Raw genomic sequence first — 27,208 nt, forward strand, 5'->3', positions numbered from 1 at the left:
ACCAACTCGTCATCCCTTGCCAACGGCAATGTCAAATACACCACAATCCTTTGGATTTTCCGTGAGTAAAGTCAATAAGGTTCAGGGACAAATAATACCAGCAGTGCTGCCTTCCTGTCCTCCATGTAAAACAGAAACAGGGTAAGGCATCTACCAATATTGGTCATTTAACCATGGTGCTGATTATGTCAAAATCAAGATTTAATTTTCCATATGCTACAATGGTGTTTTGGTAAGTTTCTGCAGAATCATTAAAACCTTAGAGCCCTGGTTATTCCATAAACTGCTTTGAAACTATGACAATTAATTTAATCCAGATGCACAGTCTGGCACTATTCCTTATTCCAAGTACAGTATGTTTTGATGGCAACACAAAAGCAAAATACACAAAGCAGATTTGCCGAAGCCCATAGTTTTGATTGGCTGCACACATCAAGAGGCAACTCAAAAAGAGCACACCTCTCAAATCGTCAGGACAATAATGCAGGCAGACTTGAATCTGAAAGAATTCAGATTTCTTTGTGTATATGAAGAAACAGTTCACAAAGGAAAGGATTCTATGGCAGGTGTTTAGCTCAATTTAGCTACCTCTGATACAGTAACTGAGGTAATCAAGAAACTGAGTGTGAATTATCCCCTTTGTGAAATGCTTCCAGTGGAGTATGTTTGCTTTACAAAATTGTTGCGAAGCAGTATTCCAAATGGTCTCATCTAAGCAGGCTTAAATCTATACATTGGCACTTAGAAACATAGATGAGGAAATGCACAGATTTAGATAAAGTTTTGGCACCTAATATTCTGGAAAAAAATTCATTATTTCTTGTGCACATCTGACTGTAATTCCTTTTCTCTCGATGCCCTACAGAAATCAGACACAGCTTTAGTAACCCCATCTCGCTGGATTCAGCAGACCTCTTCTTCAGAAGGTACAGTATGGCAGCTGTCATGGGAAACAGTGTCAATGCTTTGTATTTCTGACTGAAGGTGGACCGATACCTGGACTGCTATTTCTTGACCCTGCTCATTCATGGAGCCATCATCCGAGTCCCCTGCTGGTGAATTACTGCGCTTGGGCTCTGGATTGATGGGGTAGATTGCATCTTGGGTAGCAAGGGCTTGGGTCTGTTTCGTTTCCTCACCAACTTCATCAGGATCATCAACTCGCACTGCTTCGAAGATTTCCTCCATGAATGCCCTACAGTTCAGGATCAGAGGTGGGAGGGGGATGCTTCTTGCAAGCTCTTCAATGTATCGAGCAAATTCCATGGTCTTAAACTGGGTGACTTTGGCCAGCTCTAAGGTTTTGGCAGATGTGATGATAGGAATGCGCTTGGCGATCTCAAAGGCTTTCTGAAGCTTCTCAGCCCCTTCTGTCCTGAAGAATTCATTGATGGCCTTCTCTGTCTTGCGGAGGTGGCTGCTCATCATACACAGACGGGTGATGTTTAAAATGAGGATGATTGTGAAGGCAACCAGACACACAATCATGTAGTAGATGCTCATGTCCCCGGATGTGAAGATAACCCTCAGGGTGACTGTGTAGTAAGAGGTGCCATTACGATTAGTGGCTGCACAGGTGTACCGCCCGCGGTCACCAAAAGTTACGCTGGTAATGTTAAGGATTCGGTCAGTGATCAACCATCTTCCACCTAAAGATCCAAAAGAAACAAGTGCAATAATGAGACAAAGAGAATTAAGAAAATGTAACAAATTATGCTTACTCCTTCATCGAGATACAGGTCTTGGCACTAAGTACTGCATCTGTAACATAATACCAAGATTCCTCAATGATCATACCTGATATGGTGGAGATTTTGTTCTGTAGCTTGTTTAGCCAGAATTTACAACTCAGGTGCTACAAGTACACCGGACCCTTGACAGAACGCAGGATTTGGGATCCATGTGTGGGACTGCGTTATAGCGGGGACTGTGTTAAAATGAATTGCAATTAAAGTAATTAAATTTGGGATCCATGGCCACGACTGCACTATATGCGAATTCACACTATATAGACGCGCGTTCTAGCGAGGCTCTGGTGTATTTTTCTACTGTACGATTTAGCTCACATCCCACTCTTTATTCCATTTTGTATTGTTCCGTACAGTGCGGCTGTGCCTTTAGACCGACAGCTCTTTGAGGCACGGATTCCAGTATTTGTTTAGCACATTTTGCCCACTGTACGGTGCTGTGTTTATTTACTGCTCTATATAATTATAACGTCCAATTTTCCATGTGGGTTGACTGAGGCAAAAGTTAAGTAAGCCATGGAAAAAGTCACATAGTCAGTAAGGGTACATTTATACATTGCACACTAAGCCCAGGTCTGAGGGACCTGGGCTTGTGGACTCGGTGTTTCCAAGCCCATGCTTGAGCAGCCACACTGCATTGTACACCTGGGTTAACAATTGCTGGCCTGTCTCTCACACCCATACTAACGCCTCCATATTGCACTGCGCAGACCTTCTGACTTGGGTCTGTGACTTGACCTGCATCCACACTGCAAAATGATAGGCCTTGGATACAAGTCCCAGGGGGGCTTGTACTTGGGTTCTGACTCCCTCCACACCCAACAAGGTCCTAGCACCTGGATCCTGAGTACTGCTGACCAGAGTCAGCCTGAACTGAGTGTGGACAGAAGAGGGGCTTGGGCTCAAATCTGAGTCAGAGCCTGTGTTTAGTGTGCAGTGTAGACATATCCTAAGTAGCTCAGCTGGTGTTAAAACCCATCCCTGGAGACCCAGTCTTTTGCTTTAACCACTACACAACTGTGCTTCTTCTACTGACTGACAAAACTCTTTGTAAAAAATAAATTAATAATAATAATGCTGGCTTCACAGGCTATTTCCTACATATTTACTAAATTGAGGAAGACACGTTTATTTTCATAACTCGTTCTCTTCATTTACACTGCTTTCAATTAAATATCCAGATGGCATCTAAAGATTATTTTAGCTGCACATAAGCTGGATAATACCCCAAATTAATATGCATAGCATTAAGAGGATACTGTCAGGTAGCTCAAGTTCACAATTTGACCTAACTTAAAACTTGTTATCTAATGAAGACTGTTCCCCAGATTCTATAAACAGTATTACTTTTTTCTTTTTTTAAATTAAGCACTTAACGGGCTAAGAGAGTGCATCTCCCTCTGTAGCAATGGTTAACTAGCAAAACCATTCCCTGAGCAGTTAAACATCCTGTTGATTTCCAAAGAGTTGCTGGTGCATAAACCAGGAAGTAAATTTAATCAAATAATCTCTCGCCTTTAAAAAGGCCGAGAAAGCATGAGAATAGTTTGCCAGCTAGAAAAGGTCACAATTTGAGGAAAATGATTTTTTAATGTACGCTCCTAAGATGTAAAGAGCAAGACAAAATAAAAAATCAGTTATGGAGCTGATACCCTGGATCTTTAATTATGTACCTTTGAAGCAAAACAGTTCAGCTCTACAAGATTAAGCATCACAGCAAAAAGCGTGGGCCAGTGGACAGGGCACTAGCCTGGAACTTGGGTTCAGTTCCCTGCTCCACCATAGGTTTCCTGTGTGACCTTGGGCAAAACACTTAGTCTCTCTGTGCCTCAGTTCCCCATGTGTAAAAGGAGGATAAACCTCTCATGAGGGTTGTGAAGATAAATATGTTAAAGATGGTGAAGTGTTCAGATACCATCTAAGATAGTAGCAGAGCTTACCTTCATCTCTTTCATTGAGGAGCTGTCCTTTTGAATTGTACCAAAGGATAAATTCATACTGGCTGATGTTCAGTTTACATTCAATTAAAGCACTGGTCCCCTCCTTTGCTATGATATCATGATGTGCTGGAGAATTTGCCACAACTCGGAAGACTGGATGAAGTGAAGCAGTCAGAGAAATGAATCTTGACCCAGGTGTAATTGTCCTGTTAGAAGCTACATTTTCCAGGGCAAAAGCAGCAGGCAGACCAGCGCTAATAATCACAGCTAACAGGCAACAACTGAGATTCATGGAAGATTAGAGAAAATTGTTTTTTTCATTTAACTTGGAGTAAGGAGCAGGATGCGTAATATCAAGCTGTCTGCATTAAACCGAGATCAGTGAGGAGGGTCTTGAGTTGTTCATTGACAGAGAGTTTCTTAGAAATATCTGAATCCCAGTGCACTTTGAAGACCACTGATATTAGTAGTGGAAATAGGAAATCCAACTGTGAAAAAAAAAGAGAATTAGGTTTGTTAATAATACCAAGCTTACATGGTTTTCAAATCTCATTTCCAGTAAACAGATTTCAAACTAAAATAATTTAAATTGTCAGCCGAGGGGTTTGGCATCAGAGATGAGCTCAGGGCATGCCAAAGGGATGAGAGTAAGAAGATATTAGCATAATCAGTACTCCAGTCACTTCAGATGTACATTTGTCCTCTCATCCAAAATAAGGCATCTCAGGGAGGCTAGGCATCAGAGGCAAAAAGAATGTAACAAAAGGGCCGAAGCGGTTAACAGATTGGAAATGCACAGCTCCCATTGGGATCAAAATGTGGATTGGGTGTATAGAAAAGAAAAACAGTTTTCACAACAGGGGGAAGATGAAGAATGAAAATGTAATTTAAAAAAAAAAGTGATTTCAAGTCCTGATTTTCCAAAGGATATCTACTCAGCCTCTTGTTCTGTACCTACAGATAACTGTGGGACCATTTTATAGCCCTGAGACAAATAATTACCTAATTTGCAGGTACAATCAGTAGTTAGATGCTTAAGTGCTATAAAATGCACCCACAATTTTTTGTTCCTGGAAAACTGTATCTGCATTTATTTGTGGGTACAAAATGGAAAGCCACTTCTGAAATCTGGCCCTTAACATCTAACTGTTCTTCCTCATGACAACTTTTCTTGCTGCCACATTATCAGACTCCACATTTTTACCGTAATTTGATGCTGAAAATATTGCACTAATGGCTACTACTATTTAGCATTACAGTATGTTTTTCATCTTCAAAGTGCTTTAAAAGCTACAAGTGCCAAATTCTGCTCTGTATCTCCTAGTGATGTCAGGGGGTATTTTGACTAAGGACAGGACCCACAATTATTAAAATGAGGGTTTGCACAAGATAATGGATGGCATTAGAATAAAAGACCAATATCAATGCTTCTGGGATATATTAGTTTTTTCCACCGACAACCAAGAAGCAAAACATTTCAGTAAATACACTGAACTCCAAGAATGAGTTGGCATGAGAAAGGTTTACATTTTTATATAATTTTCATGAAACCTGACATGAGAATATTTCTAATCTAGTAAATGTTTCTTGGACTCATCATTCCTTCTAGACTGTCCTATGGCAATGAAAACCAATTTATGATGGGAAAAACCCAAACTAAAATGCCCTGGTATCTTAATAAATATCTTGCTTCACCCTGTTGCATATCTGACTTCAATCTTTACAGTCTGTTCTTCTACCAATAACACATACCAGTAGGGTTCTATTTCATAACTAGGACAGTACAAAGGATTAAGTAATTCATCTATATGCTTTTTATAAATAAGGCAGCAGGCACTGAATACGTTTTTTTCATCATTTTGACATTACTAGTTGACACTGCTTATAGTACTTTAACATACCACAGAGGAATAGGATCATGGCACAAAGGATTACTCTACAAATGAATGCACCTATTTTTTGCTCTTTAACTCCTTTATAGGATAGATTAATTAATCACATCCAGGAATTATGAAATTCATTTACCACATACTATGCAGGCTAAGAATTTTTTATTAAAGGTTATTTGCCCAAGGACAATCCAGATTTCTAATTTGACAAGATAACTTTGTCCCATTATTGGTTGCTGTTGTCAAAAATCAGCTAATTAGAAAAAACAGTATTGTTATTTGACTCTTCTTCAAGGTTCAACTGATTGGCATGTCTAAACCTGAGGTGGAATTAGGGTAGGCCCCAACTGTTGTTTCTGTGTAAACCCATTGAATGACACCGAGCCTGTCTCTCCTCCCCATTCTTTTTTCTGCATGTCTCATTTCTTGTTTCTTCCTTTAGGATGAGGCCGGCAGCTGTGGAAGGAACTCGATTAGTGCCACGCTACTGAGCAGAACCCATTTCCCACAGGCAAGCTGACAAGGAATAGAGCTTCCTAGTTAGTTGCATTCCACCAGTGGCATCTCTGGGAAAGCACTTATGCAAAGAAACTGGTGCTGATCCAGTTCTGTTGGAGCTAGAGCAGGCTGTCCAGGGGGATATTCCGGGGACTTTACTCTGCCCCCAAGGCACGTTGTTGCACATACTGGATCTATGAAGCTATTTAATACCTCGGATCCCTCTTTCATCTACCTTTTCATTTCCCCCTACTCTCTTTCTTGCTCCTAATGCTTTCCCCAATCATCTTGCCTTGCTCTCCGTTTTCTCCTCTCAACTCCTCTCACCCCCTTACCCATGGCACCCCATTTGCCAGGTGCCCTCTCTGTTCCTTCGAATCCTCCTTGTTCAGCTATTCTTTTTCCTCTTTAATTCTAATCAATAACTTCACAAACTGCATTTCCCTTACCATGGTCCTGAGTTTATCTGGTGTTATTTTTCTGATAAGCTGTGTGGGATAAGGCACATGTCCTTTTTATTTATGTCTCTGAAGCACCAAGTAACTTTACTACTCTCTCACTTTTATAATGAAATTAATAAATAGTATTGTCAGCACTACAGTTAAAAATCTTGTTTCTCTCGGGTCCATATGTCAGCTGAGAAAACATATTCAGGCTGAACTTGCCCTGTAAACATTTTAGTTTAGTAGTAAATTAACGCTTTTAAATTTCTGAGGATACATAACTAAAAATATATAAATCAAAAATGTTAGAAGTTGATGAGTTTAAGATTTTTTTTGTGCTTATATAATTGCAAAACTACTTTGATTTAAAAAAATATTTTGGCAAGTAACTATTCCAAAATATGAACCAATCACTACTGGTACAATTTAAAAAAAATTAAAAAGTTGAATACGTACAAGACAAATGCAAAGTTTCAGAAGGATATTTTCCACACAGACTTAACCAAGTGACATACGTCTGTTCTCATTTCTTGTATAAATATGAGACACTATTTTATAACACCGAGGTTCTGCTTTTTCTTTAGACTTCCCCCTAACCCACAGGAAATAAAGTGCAATAAACAGTTCTGTGTAAAAGAAACAACAAAGAGCAAGAAGATTCAAAGTTTATATTAACACACAATCTTTCACTCATTTTTTTTGTGTGGGATGAAGACAGAACAATAGTATGAATGAAGGCCAAAGTGTTAACCTACCCTTTGTCTTTCATGTCATAACTTAAATGTTATTTCAACTTAGGGGTTTCAGCCTACAGACCCTTACTCAGATGCTTTCACGAGTAAGCATTACTCATGTGATTAAGATTTTACAGCATCAGTCCTAGTTTTGTCATATGAGATCTGATTAAATACAAGTTGTGGAAACCTAGTTCATTTCAAAAAAGGTGTTAAACATAGTTCAGATTTAATAATTTTATTAAGATAATGTTGAAGTAAAAAGAAAACGGTACACAGTTTAGGCATAGAAGTTTCTGGTTGTCAGGGAATAAGGTACTCTACACGTTTCCACTGCCAATTTTTGTGGCCTTACTATCTTATTTTTTCTATTTTTTTAAAAAAAGATTTCCCTCTTTTTCTTACTGTTGTGGGAAAGACCATTCTGACAGGGTAAAAAAACTGACAATACAGGGGAAACAGTTAAATTGACTATAAGCAAAGTGCTGTCAAATGCTCAAAGTAAACACATTGAAAAAAAGGAAATTATTTTTTTCTTTCCTCTCTTTCAGTTACAGTAATCTTAGGAGTGGCTTATAAAAATTTTATCTGAATAAATAAAAATGCTCCGGGGTGAATGTTTTTGGAAAGTATGAGCAAAATCTGGACAAATTTTTCAGTTAGGAACAAAACATTTCTATTTTAAAAGGTTTTAAGATTTGTTTTCTATGCAAGTATCATTCAAAAATATCTGAACACTACAAGTGGTGTGTCCTCCCTCCTGAAAAATAGTAACTAGGGCCCTGGTCCTGCACAGACTTACCCGTGTTTATCTTTACACCCTGTAGGCCAGATTCTGTATCACTAATGTCAGTGAGAGTTTTGACATTGACTTCAATAGGGGCAGAATGGGACCCTGTGAGCAATCCCACTGACTTTAACAAAATTACTCACAGTGCATGAAGTTAAACACATGCTGCATAAACTTTTGTATGACCGAAGCCCAGAAAGAAAAATAAAGGATAAGAAATGAAAAAAGAAAACAAGCAAACAAAAGGGTGTGTGTGTTGGAACATGAATAGTACAAAATATTCTCATTAAGTTTTCAGTGGATATTATTTATGTGATTATGGAATCACATAATAAATATAAATATCCATTTTAACTCCCTATGTGTGGTTTTTCAGCTGCTATTTCTATGTGTAGTTACAAAACTGACTAAGTGCTTGGCTATGAAACTGGAAATGCGCCGCACAAGCTGTTGAGTGAATAATGTTTTACTGCATCTGATGAAGTGGGTTCTAGCCCACGAAAGCTTATGCCCAAATAAATGTGTTAGTCTCTAAGGTGCCTCAAGGACTCCTGGTTGTTTTTGCTGATACAGATTAACGCGGCTACCACTTTGAAACCTGTTCACTGATTGTTAGTTATGCTGTTAATTGTAACTTTTATACACAATGGGCTCAAACCTGCCACCAGATACATACACATAGCTCCACTTGACTTCAATGAGAGTTACGAAAGGTATATCTGAGGGCAATTTTGGTTCTGATAGGTGCAAATGGAGCATGTTGCAATTACTACATGACAATCAAGTTCTACATTTCCTCTGTTCGGAGCGTTTCAGGTCCCAATCCCACAACTGCATGTGCAGGTGGACATCCCTATGCCTGAAGGATCAAAGTTTAAAATGCTAATCTTAATGCAACATTAACATACATTTCTGCAGTCTGTACAATATATTCAGATAGCAGATTTAGGGTATATCTTCACTCCAGAATTAACTTGAGTGACTGAGTTAACTCCTCTTAAATTAGCCCAGCTAGAGTGAGAGTAGTCACACTGCAAAATAACATTGGAGCTTCACAGAGGGGTTGTGTCAGCAGCTGATGAGTTGTGCTAACCTGAGATAGTCTAAACCCACTCAAGATAAAAGCACCAGCATACTTGGATTAACGATATTATGTGGTTGGGATTTGAGTTAAGGGCAACACGCAGGTTAATTCTGCAGTGAAAACAAGTCCTTATTTTCCTTATTGAATCGGACACAGAGTAGCTTATTATATTGAATCACTGTAATCTCCTGTCTAATGATGTTTTAGAGAATCAGTGGAGATAATTCCAATATCTCCAGTGGTTTTCTTGTGATAATTTCTTCATTTTGAATTATTAAATTTAAATTATTAGATTTTCAAGTTCTTTTAACTCTATTTCTAAACTGACATTAGAAACCTAAGTCAATTATTTCAACACCGGAAATATCTAGCAACATTTTCCCTCAGAAGAGTGAGCTAATTATCTTCAGTAATTGCATATGCTAATCCCTATACGTGCAATGAATCTGCATAATGTATAAAACATCAGGAGTGATGGGTCATTGAATTTTACCATTAAATTCTTGAAGGTCTGATTTATTATAAATTGTTTGTCACATTTTCCTTTTTGCAAACCCATTATTATTAAGCAGACAAAGATCTTTCATTGTCAACTGCTGGAAGAGAATGTTTTGCTAAATCCATATTACTCAACCATCACATTTATACAAAACAGCTTCTGAAGCGGATAATGGAGTTAAAAAGAGGATAAAACATGAAAAGTGCAAACATCACAAAATCTTCAAGAAAGTATTAAAACCAAGGCAAGAGAAAGCATCCACAGCAGTAATTAGAATGGTTTATGTCTGAACCTGAACTTAAGATCAACATATTTAACCTTTACAGAGCCATAGGAATGGTCATACTGGGTCAGACCAAAGATCCATCTAGCCCAGTATCTTGTCTTCCAACATTGGCCAATTCCAGGTGCCCCAGAGGGAATGAACAGAACAGGTAATCATCAAGTGACGGTAGCCTTGAACTCTGAATTTTCCTATCTATAACAACAAATATTTAGTTTTCATTTAAACCACAAACCTACTTTTTCATTACTAGAAAATATTCTCTTACTGTATATATCATCTTTGTGTAGCCTGTCAAGTAGTTTGTTATAATACACCTTTGAAAAAAATAAAGTTGAAATTAGCGTATGACAATAGACATTTTTTTCCACATGATCAATGTGATAATACGTTAGAATCTATAGGGTTATCTATAGGCGATTTCAAAATAGATTTTACGTAAACTGAAAATTGAGTCTCTTGAAGGCCCCACACCTGCATGTATTTATGCATTTGCTTAATTCTACTCATGTGAGTAGTCCTAGTGAAATCAGTGTGACTTCTCACATCAATATGCATAAAATACTTTTCAGTCGGCCCACTGATTTCAACGTGCTTTGAATTAGACCTTCAGTATCTAAAGCCCTGATTCAGAAAAAGCCCGTCAATACATTCTTAAATTCATCTCAATTCAGGGAAGCACATAGATCCATGCTTAATTTTAAGCATGTGTTTAGTTGCTTTCCTGAATCAAAGATTAAGGCTTCAATTGAGCGTGCTGATTCATGGGGGCAGACCCCTCCATCCACGGAGGAGCTATACGGATGGCAATGGGGCTCTGCAGGATGACTGGGGCCTGTTTGCACAGATCAGTTGACAGGATTGAGGCGTAAGACTTAACCATTCTATTTCCCCCCTTTCGCATTTTATAAGGGGGGCCGGTGGCTCAAGAGACTGTATGCTGTCCTGGTGCCCGTGTCACGGATAGCAACCATAGCGTTGGTTGGTTGAGTGTGAAATAAAGATGCATTTCACGGATTTTTTTTAAACGTTGCAATTTAGAACAAATCTGACAGCAGCTGCACCTTTCTCGGTCTATGGTTTAAAAGCGCATCCCCTGGCTCAAGTGACATTTTAAAACATAATAAAAAAGAAAGCAAAATCCAGACAACTCCTCAAACCAAAACATCATGGCCAGGCCAGCCCAAAGTGCCAAGAGAACCATCCCCGCACAGGGCGCGGCGGCCGGGCGGTGACGCGACGAGGCCTCGCCAGGCTGTCACGACAGAGCCCTGGGGAGAGGGGATGGGTTGGGCTCATCTAGACCCGGCCCCCCTGCGGGACACCCGCCATGGGGCCTCCCTCAATCAACCCCCGTCTGCCCCCAGCGGCTCTCTAGGGGAACACGATGCAGCCGCACGTCAGGGCAGTGACGTCATGCCCGCGTGACGTCAGGCCGGGGCGCCGCAGCCTCCCCCCCCAGGCTTCGCCGAGGTGCCCCCTGGCGTCACTGCGACGTCACCGCGGTGACACGCTGCGTCGTCACGGCGCGGCAACTTACTGAGCGCTCACGCCCCTGCGGTGGAGAGAAGCCAACCGGCCTCTCCGCCCCGCTGCCAAGCCGGAAGTGCCTCTGCGGCAGGGAGAGGCGGCTTCCGGGTCAGCGGGCCCTTCCGGGGTCAGCGGGGGCGCTCCTGTTTGTCCCGCAGTCTCTATGGCGCTGGTCCTCCAGCGGCGCGTGTCCGCGGGGGCCTGAGGGGGCACGGCTGAGCCGTGGCGGGGACTGTCGCTGACAGGGGCGGAGGAGGCCGGGCCGGGGCCTGCCCTGCAGGTGAGGGCCGGGGGTGCTGGGGGGGATCCTGGAGAGCTGAGGTGGGGAGTGCTGGGGGGGATCCTGGAGGGGGGGGGCAGAGGGAGAGGGGTGCTAGGGGGAATCCTGAGGGGGTGGGGGGTGCTAGGGGGGATCCTGGGGGTGGGGGGTGCTAGGGGGGATCCTGGGGGGCAGAGGGAGAGGGGTGCTAGGGGGAATCCTGGGGTATGAGGGGTGCTGGGGGGGATCCTGGAGGGGGGGCAGAGGGAGAGGGGTGCTAGGGGGGATCCTGGGGTATGAGGGGTGCTGGGGGGATCCTGGAGGGGGGGCAGAGGGAGAGGGGTGCTAGGGGGGATCCTGGGGGGCAGAGGGAGAGGGGTGCTAGGGGGGATCCTGGGGTATGAGGGGTGCTGGGGGGGATCCTGGAGGGGGGGCAGAGGGAGAGGGGTGCTAGGGGGGATCCTGGGGTATGAGGGGTGCTGGGGGGGATCCTGGAGGGGGGGCAGAGGGAGAGGGGTGCTGGGGGAATCCTGGGGGTGGGGGGTGCTAGGGGGGATCCTGGGGGGCAGAGGGAGAGGGGTGCTAGGGGGAATCCTGGGGTATGAGGGGTGCTGGGGGGATCCTGGAGGGGGGGCAGAGGGAGAGGGGTGCTAGGGGGGATCCTGGGGTATGAGGGGTGCTGGGGGGATCCTGGGGGGGGCAGAGGGAGAGGGGTGCTAGGGGGGATCCTGGGGGTGGGGAGTGCTGGAGGGGATCCTGGAGGGGGGGCAGAGGGAGAGGGGTGCTGGGGGAATCCTGGGGGTGGGGGGTGCTAGGGGGGATCCTGGGGGGCAGAGGGAGAGGGGTGCTAGGGGGAATCCTGAGGGGGTGGGGTGCTAGGGGGGATCCTGGAAGGGGGACAGAGGGAGGGGGGATCCTGAGGGGGTGGGGTGCTAGGGAGGGATCCTGGGGGGCAGGGGGTGCTGGGGGGATCCTGGACAGGGGGCAGAGGGAGAGGGGTGCTAGGGGGAATCCTGAGGGTGGGGGGTGCTAGGGGGGATCTTGGGGGGGCAGAGGGAGAGGGGTGCTAGGGGGAATCCTGAGGGGGTGGGGTGCTAGGAGGGGATCCTGGGGGGCGGGGGTGAGGAGTGCTAGGAGGGATCCTGGAGGGGGGGCAGAGGGAGAGGGGTGCTGGGGGGGATCCGGGGGGAGGCGTGGGGAGTCTAGTCGGGATCCTGGAAGGGGGACAGAGGGAGGGGGGGATCCTGAGGGGGTGGGCTGCTAGGGAGGGATCCTGGGGGGCAGGGGGTGCTAGGAGTGATCCTGGGGTGTAGGGATGGGGAGTGCTAGGGAGATCCTGGGGGGGCAGAGGGTGGGGGGTGCTAGGGGGAATCCTGGGGGGGCAGAGGGAGAGGAGTGCTAGGGGGGATCCTGGAAGGGGGATGGAGGGAGAGGGGTGCTGGGGGGGGATCGTGGGGAGTGCTGGGGGAGATCTTGGAGGTGAGACAGAGGGAGAGGGGTGCTAGGGGGCATCCTGGGGGGGCGGGGTGCTAGGAGAGACCCTTGAAGGGGGGACAGAGGGAGAGGGATGCTAGGAGTGATCCTGGGGGGCAGGGGTGGGGAGTGCTAGGGGAGACCCTGGAGGGAGGACAGAGAGAAAGTGGTGCTAGGGAGGATTCTGGGGGGCAGGGGTGAGGAGTCTTGGGGGAGACCCTGGAAGTGGGGGTCAGGGCAGAGATGCTAGGGGGGATCTGGCAGAGGAGGGTTAGGGGGCCAGGGTGGGGTGTGTTAGAGAGGGCCGAGGGCAGGAGGCCGTGTTTGAGAAGATATCTAACAGTGAACGTGATCTCTCAAACTAGTCCGTGTTTTAGTCTCTTTGGGGTCATGCACCTTCATCTGGGTGGGTGGGTAACTGGGAGCATGAATGTTGAACCTTGGGAGGGAGTTGGAACCGTATTGTACTTGTCAAGCTTTTTACATCCTGTGTGTGATGGAGAACGTGTGTCTAAATCCCGTGGGCAAGGGCTTGCGGCTGTGTGTGTGTTTGTAAAATACCAGGAGTGTAGAAATGTCTCTGGGACATGTAGGTGGGGGATGACAAGACAAAGGGGGAAATGGGGTACATGCACCTAGGATTTTGGAAATGTCATCTTAAATTGACAGAGTACTCTTCTTTTTTTACTAAGAGAAAGGTAACCAGTGCATTACAATGTAACAAGCTGATCTGATTGCATCACCAGCGGACTTTCTGGGACTTATAAATAAATGTAATGTTACTCTTTTGATTTACCAGAGATATTTTAGTACACCAAAGTCAGGCTATTTAAAGTCTGATTCCCATAGCAGCCATAAGCTGGCATCCTTTTGCACATATAACGAGCTTCATTACAATGTCTGGTGTTGCATTAACAAATAACTTTTAATTATTAACTGACTCGGAGTTAATGAAATTATGATTGTTTGGCCCATCAATGATGGGGAAAAATATCGTTTACAAGTGGTGATTTATAGGTCCTTATCCAGCAATTGGATTTGTATGGCAGCTTGCGACTTCAAATGCAAGTTGTCAGTGACGATGAATTTCCAAATTGTTTGTACACTTTGAAAAAGCTCTGCTATAAATGCACAACGTTCAAATAAACGTGCTGCAACTTACTCAACTGCCCAAGTTCTAATAATGCTATTCTTTCATATTTGGCAAACGCTTTTCAAAAACAGTCCACCAAAGCTGTCTGGATAAGCGAGACAAGCCATAGATTAAATTATCTGCACACCCTTTGGACTTGTAGTGCAGCACTTACAGATATTGCTCAGTTCCTTTCCTACAGGGAGGGTATGGCTCTTAGATGGAGTGATCTCTCGTATTTGGAAGTTTAAAGTCCTGTCACGCTGTTTCCTGTCAATTATGCATAGTTTAAACTGACTGAGAGAGAATTCTGCTTCCTTCCCCAGACCTGAATAACAGCTTGAAAGCTTGTCCCTTTCACCAACAGAAGCTGGTCCAATAAAAGATATTACCTCACCCACCTTGTTTCTCAAAAAATTAATTGACACATAGAAGGCGGGTGGGAGCCTATATATGGGGAGAGGAAGAGAATAACAGTGTCTTCTCACTTAGCTATTCAGGAGAGCACTGTAGCATTTTAAAGGAATGTCAAAAATATCCTAGTGGGTTGCTGTTATTCTTGGAATCACTTTATTTTCTAGGAGATGTGCTAGTAATGTCTGAAAAAGATGGCAGTGAAAGTCTGAAAGCAGGTGCCTCCCAGAAGGATGAGAATGGACAGAGAGTGGAGGAAGCTGGGTCCATTGAGAGCAGTGGTAGGGAAGAGGATGAACCTGAACCTGTGGCTCTGACTCGGAAAAGACCTGAAGCCAAATCCTCCAGCAAGCCTATTGCTGCAGAAGAGCCAGTGGATCAAGCCCTGAAAGTATGTTTCTGTGATGACTCTTTGAACGTGCAGATTGATAAATTGCACAAACTTTGAACACAGCAGAATCCTGATTGTGTTGGAAACAATGATGAAGCCCTTTCCTGTAGAGTTGTGGCAGAATAGAGTTTTGCCCTGAGAAATCCTGAAAATGCATTATTTTAAATGTCATTGGTTTGAATGGGTTTTGCATCAAACCTGGCAACTGGGTCTCTGACTTCTCCCCATGAGTGGCAGAAAGTCATGGCATTATATTATAACTGCACAGATAAGATAGCTAAGAACTGGCTTCTTCTCATGGGGGGTTAGATAAGGGTGGAACAAATGACATTAGAACACTGACTGTACTAGAAAGGGACAGGACGGGGGGGGAATGAACTGTGAACCTTTAAACAAAAAAACAAACAAACCTTCCTCTTTCCTACCTTCCTTCCTGCTTCCATACCCCAACCTTCTCCATTTTGCAACCCCATTTCTTTTTTCTTAAAGTAGAGAGAAGTTACTTTATGGTCAAATACAGATTGGATAGCTCACATTAAACTTTGGTATTGTACATCGTTCCTGAGAGAGGGTTGCATGCAGAAGAGGAAGGTTACAGGGTACCAACATTAACGCTTCTGCTATTAATTTCTGCTCTCCCTTTTTCTTCCTCCATTTTTATTGCTAGTACATTAGTGTCCAAATTCCTTCCCTCCCAACTCCGAAATAATGCCCCACCTAAACTCCATTTAGGGTTTAGGAAGAGACCTTCATTGGAAAGGGGGAAAGACTATCCCACATTTGCACATTCTTCTGAAGCATCTGGTGCTGGCCACTGTCTGAGACAGGGATGCTGGACAAGATGGACCACGAGTTTGATACAGTGTAGCAATTACTCTGTTCACTTATTCTAGTCTTGTTGCAGGAGGGTGAATTTAACCCTAACTGAGTAATTGTATGATACTTATTGAAGATCAAGGAGTTCACAGATTGATATACAATATGTGTTCATGTTGGCTGAAGTTCAGTGTTGTTACTACTGTTAAAAAAGAGGTTCTCAAAGATACAGTTCAGAGATCAGTGAGTCACTTTGCTGTCTTTCATCTCTGTTTCTCTAAATAAAGGTCTCTGATTCCACTGATGCATCTCAGACAGGATGGGGATACTGGGGGAGCTGGGGAAAGTCACTTCTCTCCAGTGCCTCGGCCACAGTAGCTACAGTAGGTAAGGGCTGCTGGCATTTTGCTAATTCGATATAATTGTATCAGTTGATGATTACCTGTTCTGCTCATTCCCTCTGGGACACCTGGCATTGACCTCTGTCGGAAGACAGAATACTGGGCTAGATGGACCTTTGGTCTGACCCAATATGGCCGTTCTTATATTAACTCTTTTTGCAGTCTAAAATCAGGCTTCAGTTTTCATGAATGTCTCCAGCTTATGCTGTCTTGCTTATCTATAAAGTACAAGATTTCAAATTCAGAAGCAAGAGTTGGCAAAAATTAAGCACTCTGTTCAAAATACAGGGGAAAAAAGCAAAACGAGAGGTAGGGAGATACGTACAGCAGAATAACTTTCAGGCTTTTAAGGAGCTGGCACAAACAATGGCCAGCTGAGGTATTAAAAGACATGACAAATTTCTGAGACTTTCCCATCAGTGGGATACAGCATAAAGGCTGCAATGTAAGATGAATTCTTTATGCTGGTCAGTAAGCAAGTCAGACTGCAATTGCTTTTAGTATTGACTGGGGAACACGTTTTGTGTGTATGTGGTTAGTGCTTATATATCTGTATCTCCAGTGGACAGTCCCTGGTGGTTAATCTTATTTCTGATTCAATCACTGCTTTCTTAGTGGCTAAAGTGAATGCAGTTCTGTTTTAGAGTTGAAGTAATAGCATTACCTTCTCTAGGACAAGGTATTTCAAATGTCATCGAAAAAGCAGAGACGTCCCTTGGGATCCCCAGCCCTAGCGAAATCTCGTCAGAGGCCAAAGTTGTTACAGGAGGTCAGTTTTTTATTACTAAAAATAAAAAATGTAATTTTTGAATTTCTCCAAGTGTGGTCTAAGAATAGCACCAGCTTACACTCAACAGATCTGCTCGGTGTGTACTGAGATTGACATCTGTTTACTACAATAATGTTTCAGTGCTTATTTCTGCTAGCTCTGCAGAGTCTTAGAGTTATAGCAGAGTGATCTTAACTCTTTCTGTCTCACGTGCTGCGGCCTTCTCTTCTGTGTGAGATTTGTGCATTTGCCTGCCTGAAACAGACGATATCTATTTATAATCTTAACTTTTTTGTTTTTTGCAAGTTTTGAAAAATAAAACACCTTTTCCTCCCTCTCTGATGCAGGAAGCCAGAGTGCTAAAGCAAGCATTTCAGGCGGAGTTGGTGACAGCAGTTCTTCGCCCATCAGTGGAGCTTTCGGAGTTTTATCCACTCTTTCTACAGCTGTTCAAAGCACAGTGAGTGGGCGGGTGGGGAGCCTGGGAAATAGGTTAAAATCACTTATTTTTCCAGGTTTCAGAGTAGCAGCCGTGTTAGTCTGTATTCGCAAAAAGAAAAGGAGTACTTGTGGCACCTTAGAGACTAACAAATTTATTAGAGCATAAGCTTTCGTGAGCTACAGCTCACTTCATCGGAGCTGTAGCTCACGAAAGCTTATGCTCTAATAAATTTGTTAGTCTCTAAGGTGCCACAAGTACTCCTTTTCTTATTTTGCCTTGACACTGAAGCCTCATACCAACAAACCTTGATTCTACTCTTTAATTTATCTGGCCTTTCTTTATGGCCTTCAGATCTGCAGCATAGAGTGTGTCATCCCAATGCTCTGCTGTCTTTTCTGGTTCGCTGTAAAATAAGGGGCCAAATTCAAGGGCAGATTCATTCCTGGAGTAACTCCACTAACTTCAGTGAAGTTTCTAGGAATGACTCCAGTCCTCCTCTTCATAGTCCTCTGTGGGATTGACCCAAATTACTTGGGGGGGGGGGGGGACTAGTCCTACTGACCATAGCTAGTTGCAATGGGACTCTTTATTCTCAAGCGTGAAACTCTGGCGTGCAGGAGGCAGAGCTTTCTGGTGACTGGCCCATGGCTCTAGAAGAGAAGCCTCACTACCAGCAGAGCAAAATGCAAAGCCCACTTCTTTTTGGTTTTCAGCAACTGTCTAGTAACAAACTTTAAAAACGGATAAATGAACATAGTCGAGCTTCTTCTGATGGAAGGGAAGAGAGAGAAGGATTTTAATGTGTGCATTTTATAAATTCAGGATGGCTGTTGCAACTGTGATGGTGGGCCGTATTCTCCAGCTGAGCACTCCCATTAAAACATTGGCTATTATTATCTCTTCCTTGTTTCTCATGCTCTTTACTGTATGGGGATCGGGGTGTCTAGCTTGGGCTTGAAACACGAGCATTTGGCCCACATCACTTCTGGTTTAAATCATATTTTAATAATACATTTAAACTAAATATAGCTAGACAAACAGAAGTATTATTTACACGCATTCTGTCAATTTGCAAATCTGCTTTCTAGGGGAAGAGTGTTATTAGTGGCGGTTTGGATGCTTTGGAATTCATTGGGAAGAAGACAATGGACGTGATAGCGGAAGGAGACCCTGGATTCAAGAAAACAAAGGGTTTAATGAACAGGAATTCCACACTATCACAGGTATTAGTTTCTCTCAAACCCCGACAGTGAGAATCTCAGCAGTTTCTCTCTTATTTTTTTTTCTTCCCTGTGTTTTCCTTTTAAGGAACCTTCAGTATTAACATCAAGTGAACGCTTCCTAAAATTGTTCACTGAGGCCTTTGCCTCCCTTAGCCAATTTCTCTACACGCTGGTTTGACGCCTCTGCTTTTCCTTTTCAGGTCTTGCGAGAGGCAAAGGAGAAAGAAGAGCAGCGGACAGCTACTGAGGTTACCATGGCTACCGAGAAGAAAGCCCATTATGGGTTACTCTTTGATGAGTTTCAGGGTCTTTCACATCTGGAAGCCTTGGAGATGCTTTCCAGAGAGAGTGATTCAAAGGTAATGGCTTTGAGCAGTTTCCTTTCTATTTCATATGTGCAGCTCAGGAGGGAAAAGATTATATTTATGCACAAAAACCTGTTTAAAAACATTATTATGGTTGCAATGTCAAGCACTCAAAATTTGGGAAATGCCAGAATTAAGGTTGCCTGTGCAACCTAATTTGGCCCCCTTGTGCGTATGCATTATGATATTGTCTGATTGTATGATCACACATAATTAACTCCATCTCCTCACTTCCTTTCACTCCCCCGCGGCTCTCAGACTCGATGTGCTTGCCCAGCCAGTACCAGTTTTTGCACCCTTCAGACTCCTTGTCCTAAATTATTCTGTCTCCCCACTTGCTCCGAGAGCACAGGAGAGACAGTCTTCCTCCTCTCAGTACACATGCCCAGATCCAGCACAGCCCAGAGCTGCAATTGCAGGGAAAGTCCTGCTCAGCCTTGGGGCTAGAGCATGCATTTGTAGACGTAATCTTCAGCTAGAACTGAGCTGCTAATATCTAAGAAGTCTCCAGTGAGCATTAGCAAAGTGCAATACAAAAATAAACACTTATAATTGTCCAAATTGGGGTGGATTTTCACAGGGGTGGCAGGAGGCACACTCCAGACACAAGGGATACCCCTCCCCTCTGCCAAATTTCAAGTCTCTGCTCCAAAGAATTGGGGTGCGAGAGCATTTAAAAAAAATCACCAGAAATTAGTGAACATGAGCAGAATGTATTTTCCCCTGGAATGGCTGAACCATTCTAGCTGAAATCTTCCCAGAAAAATACATCCTGAGGCAGACAACTTGGCGTGGAAAACTTCAGCCCAAGTGGCTAAGCAACTGAAAACAGGGTCTTCTTATGGGAAGTGTTAGGCAATCTTAATAATAGTGCCACGAGCCTCATCTACATTATATACATAAAAAATAAGTCTGATGACTTGTGCCTTCAGGCTGAGCAGAATGCATGGACAGGAAATGGAAAATGGTAAGCACCAAGCCAAGTACAGTATGTTGTAGTTTAGCCTGTAACAAAGGAGCCACTCTCTGGTTTTTGTTTTCTTTAAATATGAATTTTCCCCGGCTGTCATTTGTCCTCTGGCCAACAAGCTGATGCTTCTTCATTTGCAGCAAAAGCCTGTGCTCAAGTAGTTAGCGGCAGGTACAGCTCTCTAGAATCACCTCGACCCCTGATTCCATAAACCTGAGGCTTGATTGGCTATTAGGTCACACGATCCCTTCCTTGGACACACAATTCTATTCTTTTCAGCTTTCCTGACGTGTGGGCAGTGTGATATTTTTCAACCTTGGTGATCCTACTAAGTTAACACAAATTGTATCCCAGCTATTCAATTTTTGGCAAATATTAGTTGAAACATGAAACGACAGGAAGCCTGGTAAAGAATCAATTACTCCTTAATGGGGACTTGGCAGAGAACTCTGTCCTAAAGGGACAGCTACATTTGGTATTAGCATGTCATTAATACTGCTGCACTGTATCATTTCCATCTTGTTTCTCTTTCCTGTTGCATTTATGGCTCTTTTTATAGCTGTCTTGCTCTTAACTAGGTGAAGTCGGTTATAAATGCCCTCTCTGGAGAAGAGTTAGACATGTTAAAAGTGGAGTTGGAGCAGCTCAAAGAAGCATTTTCATTAGCTGAGTTTTATGATGATGAAGAGGAAGAGAAGAAGGGTAAGTAAGGGGATTCACATTTACAGGCGGGGAGGCTGGTTTTTAAACTCCAATTTAAAACCAACTAGCATTCCATAGCACTGTTAGTTATTATTCAGCTGGTCCCTTGATCCTCAACCTATCAGCAGTTGGGAGCACTGTTGAAAGGCAGTGCCCTTAATCTCTGTGAGGATGTGGATAACTCCTCCTCTGCTGGGACCCATTGACAGTGCAGGAGTGGAACTGATAGGCTCATCCAATGCACCTTGGGCAAAAGAAAGGAGGTCCCTCTGATGCAGGGTCTTATGAGAGAGAAGAAAATGAGGGGTGGACTTGTGGTGGGGGAGTGAAGAGAGAGCTATGTAGGAAATCCCAAGAGAATTACTTCTTCCCAACCGCCTCCTTTCCTGGAGCTAAGGGAAACCTATTAGTAGCATTATCTGACTTCAAAAAAGGCACTTTTTTTGAAAGGTAAAAGTTTCTACTAGTGTTGGCCACGCAGTTTGGAGGGACATCGTAAAGCACTGAAACAACCTGCACAGCAGGGAGCATCCAGTTGTTGAAGCTTTCACTAATTTGAACATAAGCGACTTTCTTGTTTCAATTTTACCCAAGTGGCCGAGCAAAGAGGGCTGGCGCATTCAGTGTTCGGTACTCTAGAGCCTTATTTATAATTTTTATCTTTGTACATGATGGATCCAACAGGTTTTTTCCTGTTTTGTCAACATCTGGCCCTGCATATATAATAGGAAAACCATTGGCTTTAAATGGCCTTAAAAATTCTCTAAGGTGCTGTGCAAGCAGATGTCTTCTGAAATGCAGAATTTATGTTGTTTGTGGTTGGATGCTAGCTGTAAAAATAGAAATTACCTTGGCCGAAGGCTAGTTAGTCCTAGTGACATATCTATAGGCCCTCAAAACCAAATAATACCCAATAAATTGCATTAAGAAAAAACAAGTTTGAGGAGTTTGAATCCTTTGTTGAATATGTGATTTAAAGATGAATTATATGCAGCCACTGGTTGTCAGCAGTTGCTGAACCCTTGAGGCGTGTGGGCAGAAACAAGCTGCACTGTATATTTCCTGATTATTGCTTATTTGTGTAGTACAGACTGTCTTACTCTACCAAGTCTTGCCAACCTGCTTTGTTTCCTTCAGGAGACGAAGATTTCACAAAGGAAATAACTGTGCTTTTCTTCGAACTGCACCTCTCAGCCAAGCCGGACAAATTAACCACGGTGAGTTAGCTTTATGTCCTCTGATGGCTGGTGGGTATATCTCAGGAGACCAGGTCCTGAACTCCTGGTGAAGGTGTTAAAAGTATGAAGCACTGTTCTTTCCCCTGTGAATTACAAAATGGTAAGGAGCATTTAAATGTTGGAGCCCTTGATAAGATGAGCCCAGGTCTCATAAGAACGGCCATACTGGGTCAGGCCAATGGTCCATCTAGTCTAGTATCCTGTCTTCTGACAGTGGCCAATGAACAGAACTTGTAATGATCAAGTGATCCAACCCCTGTTGCCCATCTGGCTTTAAAATCATCTCCTAGCTTTAAAAGTGTGCTTTCATCAGAAGATTATATCTGTAACAATGGCCTGTTCTGTTGAAGCTACGGAAAAGGAGCAAGGGCTGTCTCTCTCTCTATATAAAATATATATGTGTGTATATATAAAAATTACAAATGTTCCTTATGTTCTTGAATAGTTCATAAATGTCTCCAGGATTCTCAGTACTGGAATTATCAAGTATCTTATTTACTGTTCATGCACTGGGTTATTGCTGATCAGTTTCATGATCCCATAACCCAGTGTCTGAACTGCTCTTAAGGCAAATTCCTCTCTGTCAGACCAATTAATAAATTTAGAGGAATGTCTCCTTTTTTTACCCTCTTACAATACCATTGTGGTCCACTGAGTGGCACTGACATCTGTTAAAAACCCTAAAAAAACCTCTTGATCACAGTCATGCTGTTAAAGCAGCACATGTCGTGGTACACCTTGTAAGAAAGAAAAACAAGTGCCAAAAGTATGTGTGCATAGTAGCCTGTTCCCTTGTATTTCACTCGACCCACTGCAAAGTTCAGCAGGTAATTGACTTGCTTGTCCCATTTCTTTCCACCAATGTAGGGGTAGTAACCATTTCTTACAAAGAGATCCAGTCTTCCACCTTCTGCAGAGTGGAGGAGGATCTCATCGCAGTCATTAAGTGCCATGCTGATGTGTCCGTACCTCCTATTACACAGGCAAGGAAATGTGCTCATGAATGGATTGAAAGACTCAACATGGAAACTCCAAAAGAGAGGAAAACGAGCAAAGAAAACCAACAGCTGGATTCAGGGGCTGCTGACCGAGATGTTAAAACATCAGTAGAGGTAAGTGGGCAAAGGAGAGAGAGAAAATGAAATCTAACTGTGGAGGGGATGTCAATATAGGATAATGTGCCAACTGGTTGCTTATGGCTTTCAACCCACAGTTAGAATCTTTACATTTACTCCTAGAGATGGGGGTGGGGGAGGGGGGCAGAGTGGAGAGAAGTCTTATTTTAAAATAATAGCAAATTAGAATGAGCTCTTTGTAACTCCTGCAGGATATACATGCATTTGCCATTAGAAGTCTGGCTGAACTGACAGCCTACTCCATTGAAATGTTCCACAAAACTGCAGCATTAGTCCTACATGGTCAGAAGCAAGAGGTGTCAGCCACAGGCCGAGCCAAAGCCCTTTCACAGTAAGTCCTTTGAATTATGCTATAGTACCTGGTTAGGTTTGCATCCTGCTGTTGGTGTAGGCATTACTATGCGGGTTCTCTCCACAGTTCTCAGCCAGCAGTTTATGCCTGATTGCATTTATGTTAGAAATTGCTAAGGGCAGTATTGTCTTCACTAAACAGAACTTGACTGTCTTTTGTATATACAGAAATTTCTTGACAGGAACACATGGAGAAAGGAAAATTATTATGTGACTGCTTTCATGCTACTCTGAGAAGGGAATTTTGCCATAAATTTGTGCTAGTTTAGTAGACAGGCATTTAAAAAGAAAAAACTGGAGCCCACAAAATACTCTGTTTAAAATAGTGTAAAGAGAGCCATTCTCTTTATGTAAAATGATTATTCAGTACCGTTTTGCTAGCCTGTTGGCACATTAAATGCCTAATATTAAAATCATCCTGAGCAGACTTATCTCCCTGATACCGCTTACGACAAGCAGGGACTTGTTTTATTAAGAGGCAATTGGTGTGCATGTAAAAGAACTATTTCTCTCTTCCAAACAAGATAAAACTTCCTGCTTGTAACTAAAATAGCAAGTTAGTAGTGTTCCCTTTGGACCAGGCATTCCTGTTCTCCAAAATCTGCTTCCAAGTTTCAGCTTTGTTCTCTTTTCAGATATTATTTGGAACTTCTCATTCTTCAGGCGCTTTGTTGTTGGACCCTTAAACATTTATATCTATCTTTTTGTTTCTAAAGAAAAATGTACATTTGGAAGTGGGTGATTTTGTTTTACAGATGACAATGGTGAAGTAAAGGGGATTTTTTTTAAAATGCCTTTACTACATAATTTTCATTTTTCCTTTCCCAGAATGACTATTGTGCTGTGTAAAGAATTGTGTTCTCTATCTAAAGAGTTCACGACGTGCTTAACAACTGCAGGGGTAAGACCTACTTCTTGTTTAACAGGAATGAGATTGGTTGGTCCCGCTCAACCTCTTGCTGCATTCAAAACAGACTGTAGTGTCCCTGAAATGCCCTCATGCCCTTTTGTTCCACTGCACAGCTTCTCATGCTGTCTCATCTTCTGTATTTTTAAAATACACAGGTGTGTTATTGGTGAGCTTCGCTGCATCCTAATTCATTACGACCTTCAGATTTTTCACATTATCAGCCTGTAAAGCTAGTGGCTTTTCAGCCTGGATTGGAGTTCAAAGTGAACTTTACTGAAATAAAGTCATCCAGCTCAGACAACTCTTTCCATGCTTTGAGGAGACTAAGTAGCTAATAGCTGTGATGATGAAGGTTTAATTGTTGTAGGGTATTATGTACCCCTCTCACACGTTGGTAGCCGAAATGGTGGGGAAATTCTGTTATATGCTTCTATGGTTTGTGGCCCACCTCTCAGGGATACCTCCATGATCTTCTCCTCTGCAGAGACAGAGAGCTGTCTCTGAAAAGAACCCACTATTTGCATATATGCACAGTGCTCAACTCATGCACAAGACCTTTCCATTGTCCTAGACCTAGTTCATACCAGCCTACAGTTGCTTTTGTTAGAAATATGTCACATTAGCTTGCTTTAATTCTCCCCAGTTCATCTGGAAGTTCAGTGCACATCAATGTATATAGAATGCTTTCAGTATACGCTGGGACTTGTGCAAGTCTATATTTTCATATTATGGTCCACATCCTCAGCTAGTGTAAATCAATGCAGCTTCCCTGATGGTGAGAGGGCTATGCCGATTTCTAAAGTAGGTGAGGATCTGGCCCTGTGTTTTGCTGAAAGGAAAAGCAATCAAATTGTCAAGTACGATGATATGTCTCTAATTTTTCCAGGTCAAAGAGAAGGCAGATGTGCTTAACCCACTAATCACTGGAGTGTTTTTGGAGGTCAGTTATGATACACTTGCAGCTACTAATGTTGGAATGTGGACAGACTAGTCAATCCCCACTTGATTATCCCTATCCATGTCCAGTTTTCTAAACCATGGCTTAAGACTGCTTCCCCAACTGCTAATTTACAAGTCTTAATAGATATCCGAGGGAGCATTGCTACTATAATCTGTGCCAGATGTGCAATGTATTTGGTAAAGTATAAACATGATCCCTTCAGAACAGTGTAGAGAAGATGCAGCAGAAGGGAATGTCATTTTGTAAAATGTCTGCCTTTCCTGTCAGCTAATTGGCAATTCTTCTTCAAACAACTCTCAAATTTCAGCCGGTAAACATAAGAGATTCTACAGATTCAGACAAAACAAATTAGCTTGTCTTTCTAAACATTGTAATTTAATAAGATTTTCAGTGGTAGTCTTGCCAAGAAAACTTGATTCTTGTGGATTTTTTTCAATGTGCATCTTTCTTCCAGTTAAATAATCAATAATCATTTCTCAGATAGAAGCAAGATAGAATTGGAATATTTGCAAGCTACCAATAAACAAACAGCTAAGCTAAAATATTATAGGCAGTCCTTACATGTTAATCCTGGCCTACTAATGAGACTGAGCTGAAACTTTTCAGAGGGCTCATACTATTTTAACTTTTCTAGAGACAACTCGTTCTAAATTGATGTGATGAAAAATCCATGTCCATTGTGTGGATGGGGAAGGGTTACAGCTTTGAAATAGTCACATGTGGTGTGAAATGTTGCATTAGATATTTCAAACTTCCCCACTGAAAGTTTAGTTCTGAATAGCTATCCCCATTTGCCTGGAGTACCTGAGCAGGGGTTCTGATGCTCGAAAGCAAAGGATTTATTATTAGCAGAAATCGCTGGTTTCTGTTTTTGCAGCTTGTTTTCCCTCAAGATCTGAAGTTGTTCACGCGTTCAGGGATATCGCCTGAGTGCACAGCTGATTTCACAGTCCAGGAGGCTGTGGGGCTCTAGGAATTGCTAGAGCTGTGCAGGCCTGCCAATAGGAAAGTCATCCTGTTTTCTGTTAGAAACTCAGCCCAAGTCTGTTGAATGCCTGTAAAGCTTCCAACTGGACCATGGATGACTTGTGTAATTTGGCATGAAACTTTGTTTCAGTTGATGATAGATAGCTTTGCGTGTGAGCTTCCAACCTGAAATGTTTTGTGAACCCCTGTGGCTCAAAATGCTAGACTCTGCCGCAGCTTTAGCGATTACAACAACGGGCTAGAAACTGCTATGTTCAGACCTTGGACAAGTCACATTATTCAGTGTAAAAAGAAAAGGAGTACTTCTGGCACCTTAGAGACTAACAAATTTATTAGAGCATAAGCTTTCGTGAGCTACAGATCACTTCATCGAAAGCTTATGCTCTAATAAATTTGTTAGTCTCTAAGGTGCCACAAGTACTCCTTTTCTTTTTGCGAATACAGACTAACACGGCTGCTACTCTGAAATTATTCAGTGTGTGACAATCCATGCACTTCCCAACTAAAGGGATTCCCAAAGTGGGTAATTTCTAATTGAGGGGGTTAGGAAGAAATGTTCCCTGTTGGTGTGTGCTTCCTTTCTACAGCAGAGTTTCTTATGCCTTCCCCTGGAGCAGCTGGTACTGAGTATTCTACGAGCAGCATACTGAACTAGATGTATCAGCTCTGAAATGGTATGGCAATTCTTGAGTCGGTTGCCCAGTGGGATAAACTGGAGTTTAAAAAGTAGACTTAATTGAAAAGAAACTGCTGCATCTGAAAGTAGTAGCCAGATATTGCTTAAGTATATTAATAATCAGTGACCATACAGTACACACACATCAAGCAGT

General features: G+C 42.8%; 2 protein-coding genes and 1 long non-coding RNA gene across 6 annotated transcripts in view; 1 reads left to right on the forward strand and 2 right to left on the reverse strand.

Moving 5' to 3' along the window:
- MFAP3 (microfibril associated protein 3) lies at window positions 1-11,596 on the reverse strand. 4 transcript variants are annotated; one of them, XM_038412715.2, is made up of 4 exons: window positions 11,449-11,484; window positions 10,177-10,225; window positions 3,689-4,176; window positions 1-1,649 (listed from the first exon to the last, which is right to left on the reverse strand). In XM_038412715.2, the coding sequence occupies exons 3-4, from the start codon at window positions 3,978-3,980 to the stop codon at window positions 904-906; spliced, it is 1,038 nt and encodes a 345-aa protein (XP_038268643.1). In that variant the 5' UTR covers window positions 3,981-4,176; window positions 10,177-10,225; window positions 11,449-11,484; the 3' UTR covers window positions 1-903. The 4 variants fall into 4 exon arrangements, with proteins under 4 accessions (XP_038268643.1, XP_038268644.1, XP_038268642.1 ...); XM_038412716.2 differs by lacking the exon at window positions 11,449-11,484 and adding an exon at window positions 10,973-11,345; XM_038412714.2 differs by lacking the exon at window positions 10,177-10,225 and having other exon boundaries at window positions 11,449-11,596.
- FAM114A2 (family with sequence similarity 114 member A2) overlaps window positions 11,581-27,208 on the forward strand; it is an 18,201-nt gene continuing 2,573 nt past the window's right edge. The window contains exons 1-13 of the mRNA XM_038412713.2: window positions 11,581-11,718; window positions 14,884-15,107; window positions 16,211-16,310; window positions 16,998-17,093; window positions 17,441-17,553; window positions 18,624-18,758; window positions 18,959-19,117; window positions 20,672-20,795; window positions 21,933-22,012; window positions 23,017-23,145; window positions 23,361-23,500; window positions 24,349-24,421; window positions 25,317-25,370. Of these exons, the coding sequence (XP_038268641.1) occupies window positions 14,898-15,107; window positions 16,211-16,310; window positions 16,998-17,093; window positions 17,441-17,553; window positions 18,624-18,758; window positions 18,959-19,117; window positions 20,672-20,795; window positions 21,933-22,012; window positions 23,017-23,145; window positions 23,361-23,500; window positions 24,349-24,421; window positions 25,317-25,370 (1,413 nt within the window). The 5' untranslated portion in view covers window positions 11,581-11,718; window positions 14,884-14,897. The remainder of the gene's footprint in view (window positions 11,719-14,883; window positions 15,108-16,210; window positions 16,311-16,997; window positions 17,094-17,440; window positions 17,554-18,623; window positions 18,759-18,958; window positions 19,118-20,671; window positions 20,796-21,932; window positions 22,013-23,016; window positions 23,146-23,360; window positions 23,501-24,348; window positions 24,422-25,316; window positions 25,371-27,208) is intronic.
- The window catches only part of LOC122455625, a 23,216-nt gene continuing 17,759 nt past the window's right edge, over window positions 21,752-27,208 (reverse strand). Inside the window, exon 2 of the long non-coding RNA XR_006273954.1 lies at window positions 21,752-22,116. This is a non-coding gene — a long non-coding RNA (uncharacterized LOC122455625). The remainder of the gene's footprint in view (window positions 22,117-27,208) is intronic.

This window comes from Dermochelys coriacea, chromosome 8, assembly GCF_009764565.3.
Source record: "Dermochelys coriacea isolate rDerCor1 chromosome 8, rDerCor1.pri.v4, whole genome shotgun sequence".
Classification (NCBI taxonomy): Eukaryota; Metazoa; Chordata; order Testudines; family Dermochelyidae; genus Dermochelys; species Dermochelys coriacea.